Below are 6,685 nucleotides of genomic sequence, written 5' to 3' on the forward strand. Positions count from 1 at the left end.
CGCTGTGCATTGCACGGCGTCGTCGTCTTCAACAGCTTCCATCCGTGCGCAACAAGCACTGTTGTCTTCCTACCCCGCAGGAGGAGGTTCCGCTCCGGCCGCCTTTCGGTACTGTCACCGCTTCTCGGCTTCTTTTCATGCGCAACAAGCGCCCAAGAGCTCACCTCTTATGTACAACGTTTCCTAAAGGTGAGCGCTTTCCAACAGCTACAACCATTACTAGATCCAGTCCTCTCTTCTGACCGCACCGACGTCGTAAAGTTCGCTCCTCGCCAGCCGCCGCGCTGGGCCTCGCCTCGCTGGAGGCTAGGCCTATCACCGGCAGCGCACCTACCCCAACAGCCATGGAGGTGCAAGCGCTGGGCGACAACCTCGACCCTGAAACGTCCAGACCTAGTGAGTGGACCGCAGTACTCCGCGCATACCAGGTTCGAGAACCAAGCCCGAATACCATGGTTGGACTTCCACAAACAGCCGTGTCCGCCGTCGGTGCTCAGGCCGAGGCTGCCCCTGCGCCCTTTAAGCCGACGTACCGTGCTCAACAGCAACAGCTGCGCGTGTCGCACGCAGTCTCGCAGCGAAGTAAACACCTTGCTTCACTCCCGCCCGGCACTATACGGGTAGTTTTTCGACCGAGAGGCGGGCTCGCTTTGAACGGAGCCATGGCGCAGCCCCTTATGCAAGCCCTGCAAGTCACCGCCGATGGCCGGGACCTAGGGGACATTCACCTCCGGATCCATCCTACGAATAACACTTTCACCGTCGCTACCCACCAGGAGACAACCGCCCTGCACCTCGTCCAACTCAAGGAAGTGGTGCTCCAAGGGACCAGTTACCCTATCGCCGCCTACATCGCACCGCCGCCAGCAGCGGTACGTGGAGTCATCTCGCAGGCCTACTGGGAGGAAACCCCGGAGCAGATGCTACGAGACCTCCAGACCCGCAACCCGGACGCTGATGTTATCGCAGCACGCAGAATGGGGAGGACGCTCTCCATATTAATCACTTTTGCGCATGGACCAGTCCCTCATACCATACGCTACATGAGTGTGGTTTATAGATGCACGGCGTACAAGGGCAGTCCAGATACCTGCACCAACTGTCGCCGACCGGGCCACAGATATGACGTCTGCCCCCACCCCAAGACTAGTCTCTGCACGCGGTGCGGGGACAAGCATGACCCGCAAGCTGTTCCTTCCTGCATCCCGATCTGCATTCTGTGTGGGGGCGAGCACCTCACGGGTACCGGCTCATGCAAGGCAAGACATACAACTCCGAAACAACGCAGCCCGCCGCCACAGAAACCAAAGCCCTTTAGCAAGAAGGACTTTCCCCCGCTGCAAACGACCCTTCCCACTACCTCTACGTGGGCTTCCAAGGCCGCCAGGACTCATTCGCCGACCTCCCAGGACCACGAAGTGACTGCTCTGCGGGAAGAGGTAAGGCAGCTCAAGGCAGCCATCTCTACCTCCACCCGCGCTGTACCCCCAACTCCTCCACCCTCATCCTCTCCACCCACCTCGCCACCTGTCGAACCTCCTTCGAAAAAGAGGAGGCCTGATGAGACGCCAGCACAACCCATAGACTTGGAAGCAAAATTTCAGGACTTCGCCAAAAACTTAGAAGCTAGGCTCGCAGAGCGCATTACTGCACAGGTCACTGCACAGTGCCAAATTCTGATTGAAACTACCATTACCCGTTTAATGGATACTGTCATAACTAGCATCATGGCCAAGGTAGAGGAGCGTTTACCTCTCCTTGTTCATAGCCTCTCACCGGCCTCTCCTCCCACAGTGCCACCCTCCACACCCCTCCTTCGCCCCTCCACCCTACAGCATGGCCCCTCCGACGGACCATAATTCTTTACATATTATTCAATGGAACTGCAGGGGCTTTCGGCGTAAGCGCGATCCTCTGCTGCAGATTATCGCTACCTCCTCATCCCCACCAGACATCATCGCAATTCAGGACGCAAACGTTTGCAAACACCTTCCAGGATACGCTCTTATCCCCTCGGACTCTACTGATCTTCATCGGGTGGTCACATACGTCTGCAACTCTTTGCATTACATGGAACACACAATTACCACACCTATCGCTCACACCTTCATCGAAATTTTACCTCCAACCCCTGCTCAATCTCCCTTGTTCGTTCTTAACTGCTATCTTCTACCACGACAGCCAGTTAATCTACTCCCTCCACTCCTCAAATCCGTGACGCAATTGGCTGGATCAAATCCCCTACTCATTGCCGGTGACTTCAACTGCGCACACGTGGACTGGGGCTATCGGCGCACAAACCACAGAGGCACAGTTCTCTGCAATGAAATGATGGTGCTCCACTTGTCCATCTTTAATGATTTCAGCCTGCCTACGCGGGTTGGTAACAGTGTTACTACAGATACCAGCCCAGATCTCACGCTTGGAAGAAATGTGGCCCACCTTCAGTGGGAAAGAACCCAAACCACACTAGGCAGCGACCACCACCTAATTCGCATAACACTAAGCTATCGCCGCCCTCAGCGCGAATTTACCGTTAGACAAACTAATTGGGACCAGCTACGAAAATTTCGCCAGGAACATGTACAGTCAACACAGGTACCCTTCGACCTACACACCTGGACTACCCAGTTACAGGAGGACATTCGCCAACATACCCAAACGCTAGACACTACCCCAGACACCCCCGTAATTGACAGTAAGCTCGCGCACCTCCTTCAAGCTCAAGAACGCATAACACACAGATGGAAAACTCAAAAACACAATAGGAAACTAAAACTCAAACTGGCACAGCTTCAGACCCAAATAGAACACCACAGTACCACTCTTTGCAAAGCTAACTGGAATCAGATTTGTGACAATCTCCGCGGCAATCTCTCCACAACCCGTGCCTGGCACCTCTTACGCCACATGCTAGACCCCACGAAATCTAAAACCCATACACGCCTTAGCATTCGCCGCCTTACTCATAACCACAGGCAGGACACAAACGCCTTCCTCGCGCAGGTGAAATCAACATATACCACCCCAGGTGACCCTTGCAAGCACCCCGAGTACACGGGTCCACCTCAACCCCAGCTTGACGCCCCTATTACAGAGGCGGAATTTCGGACAGCCCTTTTGAAATTACGCAATACTGCACCCGGGGAAGATCAAATTACCAATGCTGCCATTCGAAACCTTGACGATGCCTCCATATCTCATCTAGTCACCCACTTTAACGAGTGCTGGAAGTCAGGTACACTCCCTGCCACCTGGAAGCATGGAAAAATCATATTTATTCCTAAACCCCACAAACCCATCAACATAGAGAATATCCGACCAATTTCTCTGACATCTTGTCTCGGCAAGGCATTCGAACACATAATTCTTGCCCGACTAACCACGTACATGGAAGACAACCACCTTTTTCCGCACAGCATGGTGGGCTTTCGTGCGCATCTATCAGCACAGGATGCCCTACTACAAATTACACATGACGTGCTTGATGACACGATCCCCCACCTCACTAAAGCTATTCTGGCGGTTGACCTCACAAAGGCATTTGACAGGATTCGACACGATGCCATTTTGCGAGAACTACAGGCACTACAGGTAGGCTCAAATACCTACAACTACATTCGCGCCTTTCTCTCGGGCCGCACTGCCTCCCTGCACATAGCTGAGCTGAGCACACCACCTTATACACTCGGCGAGCTTGGAACACCCCAAGGCGCGGTCCTCTCCCCCCTTCTATTTAATATTGCTCTCATCCCCCTAGCTCATAAACTCGCTCTCATCCCACACCTAAGGCATACCTTGTACGCTGATGATATTACGGCATGGACCACTCACGGATCTGATGGAGAAATTGAGGAAACTCTTCAATTAGCAGCTGACACCATCTCCGCTCATGCGTCATCTATTGGGCTCCAATGCTCCCCCTCTAAATCCGCGCTTCTCCTCATAAGACCGAAATCTGCAGCTAATTCGCCCATTCAAATCACTTTACAAGGAACCCCTATCCCCGTCACCCCCACCCTCCGTATCCTTGGCCTTTACTTGCAGGATTCAGGACGCAACGATCATACCCTTAAAACACTCAAGGCCTCCACGCAATCCGTGTTGCAACTTCTACGTCGCGTATCCTCCCTGCACAAAGGCTTAGACGAAGCGGATAGCATGAAAGTAGTGCATGCTTTTACACTTAGCCGCATTTTATACGCCACCCCATATCTTAAGCTGAACCGCATAGAAACAGAGCGAGTGAACGCCATGATTCGTCTAGCAACCAAGGCAGCCTTAAACCTACCCCGCAGCACTAGCACAGCCAAGCTCCTTGAATTAGGCATGCATAACACCATTCAGGAACTAGTAGACGCGCACCTTCAGACACAGTATCTAAGACTTGCCGCGAGCGCAACTGGCAGGCATATCCTCGCTTCCCTTCGCATCAACATTCCCGCTAATCAGACATCCCTTATAGCCATTCCTCGACACATTCATACCCCCCTCGTTGTGAAACCTTTTCCCCGGAACATTCATCCCCAGTACCACATCCCTCGCCGCATGGCTCGCGCTAAGGCCCTACACAAGTATTACGGACAAGCCCAGGACGCCATTTGGGTGGACGCCGCGTGCACAACTCATGAAGCTGTAGCTGTTGGTTACAATCCAGCCCTAGCACAGCCCCTCACACACCGCCTTCCCTCGGGCTGTACGTCTGAGGAGGCAGAGGAAACCGCCATCGCCCTAGCCCTTGTACATTCCAATGCAAACTACATCTTTAGCGACTCCAAAACGGCTCTGTTCAACTTCGCGAGAGGCAGGATTCACGCCCCTGCTTGGAAGTTGTTGAACACCCCCTCCAAAAATTTACCACGCAGGGTAGAGCTCCAGTGGGTGCCGGCTCACTCTGGGAATCCAGGAAACGAGGCTGCCGATAAATTGGCCCGAGGTTTGATTTGCCGGGCTCAGGACGGCCTCGGTCCAGGTTTCTCGAGAGAGCGGGCGCACACCTTTGCAGAGCTCACGCAAATGCCCCGCTTGGACCGTCGGACTTACCCTCCTCCACACCCCTCCCTTACCCATTCCCAACAGATCCTCTGGAGACGCCTCCAGACCCGCTCTCTCTCATCCCCTCAGCTGCTATCTCTCTACTGTGGCACCTCCCCTGCATGCACCCTGTGCGGCGACCCTCACGCCACACTCTCCCACATCTTTTTCGGCTGCCCTGCTGATCCTCCCCCGCAGGGACAGCCCGCGTTATCAAGTTGGGAGGACTGGGAGGTCGTGCTCTCGTCTCCGGACCCGCCATCGCAGCTTGCTGCGGTGCTTCGGGGTGCCGACGTCATGGACAAACACCGCATGAACGTTACGACGTAGAGTGGGACCGTGCGGTGGTCCAGGGACCCAAGGGGGGTCTAAACACACTTGCCATGATAAAGTTTTTCTCTCTCTCTCTCTCTCCTACCCCGCATGATGCCCAGCATGACGTGGGGCCTCTGAGATGCTCACGAAAGGAAAGGAAAGACGGCTAACTGGCGCCCTGGGTCGGTGGAGACAAGCTTATGGCAAAAAAGCGGCACTGGAGCAATAAACCACGGGCGTTCATTCCTCATGTTCACCTTATTCTCTCATGTTTCAACAACTAAAAAGGCATTTTTTTCAGCGTTCTTTCTTCCGCCTTGTCTTCTTTTTATTTTGTATTTTTGTTTTGTACTTCAGCGCACTTTTTCCAGTGTCGTCTTTTTCTTTTTCTAGCGTGCTGTTATTTGACTCAAATTTTGTTGCGACCCTTTCTGTGGATGCTTATTTATGATTAATATTTTGTGATTTCCATTTTATTTTTTTATTTTAGTGAAATATTTTTAACCGTATAACAATGCTTTGTACTTACTCCCCCCCCCCATGTAATACCCTAAAATGAGGGCCTTTGGGGGTATTTTGAATAAAAACATTTGGTTCACCATGGTTTTGGCATTGACAGCGTTGTGGACCGTTAAAGTAGTATAGACACCTAACTTTTGGGTGCGCGTTATTGTAGCGAGAGCTAAATTACCCGCAGCTTCACCATTTCGCTGTGGGTTTTCGGCGCCACTTGTGCGCATGCGCGAGGAGCCGAGTGACGTCACAGCCGCGCAGCTGGTGCGCCGCTCGCCGCGCCGCTCCTGCGACCGAGAGGAGCCGCCGAGTAAAAGCTGCCGGCGCCGTGCGCCGACGCCGCTCGCCTCCGACCGAGAGAGAGACTGCGCATGCGCGACACGCAGCTGGCGCGCCGTGCTCTAATGCGCATACACTGTAAGAGGAGGAGGGGGGTCGTGGTGTATATAAATGATGGTGATGCGGTGGTGAAAAAACACACTGTCATGGCGGCCAAGAAGAGCGAGGCCGACGCTGGAGGGCGTAGGAGAGGGGAGGAACTCGTGTCGTCGGACCATGACGATAAACAAAACAAGTAGACGTAACCAGGGGTATACCGTACCTCTCGCTACATATATCCTGGCGTAGCTGAGATAAGCCACTGCCAATTTTTCTCTTTGTAATGATGTGTAAGGCATTAGTATACGTTGATTGTCACGTGGTATTCTCATAGGACCTCTAAAAAATTTGTAATCGAGTTTCTTGCTTGTGCACGTTTCGGTTTCAACAGCCGAACGATGAGTGTGACTTCAAAGAGCGGTTATAGGTCACGTGAGGCATGAAC

The 6,685-nt window shown here is 53.3% G+C and overlaps 1 protein-coding gene across 1 annotated transcript; it reads left to right on the forward strand.

Moving 5' to 3' along the window:
• Positions 1-254: 254 nt before the first annotated feature.
• Positions 255-5,364, forward strand: LOC149326802 (uncharacterized). The gene is made up of 2 exons (XM_089562610.1): positions 255-1,439; positions 5,233-5,364. Exons 1-2 carry the CDS (start codon positions 345-347, stop codon positions 5,362-5,364), a joined length of 1,227 nt encoding a protein of 408 aa, XP_089418736.1. The 5' UTR covers positions 255-344.
• Positions 5,365-6,685: the final 1,321 nt, after the last annotated feature.

Source organism: Amblyomma mixtum, chromosome 10, assembly GCF_055824585.1.
Source record: "Amblyomma mixtum isolate Tamu chromosome 10, ASM5582458v1, whole genome shotgun sequence".
Lineage (NCBI taxonomy): Eukaryota > Metazoa > Arthropoda > Arachnida > Ixodida > Ixodidae > Amblyomma > Amblyomma mixtum.

Coding starts and splice junctions, on each gene's coding strand:
- LOC149326802 (XM_089562610.1), top strand. CDS start 345: ATGGAGGTGCAAGCGCTGGGCGACAACCTCGACCCTGAAACGTCCAGA. Junction 1,440..5,232: donor TGACTGCTCTGCGGGAAGAG/GTAAGGCAGCTC, acceptor CCTCCCCCGCAG/GGACAGCCCGCGTTATCAAG.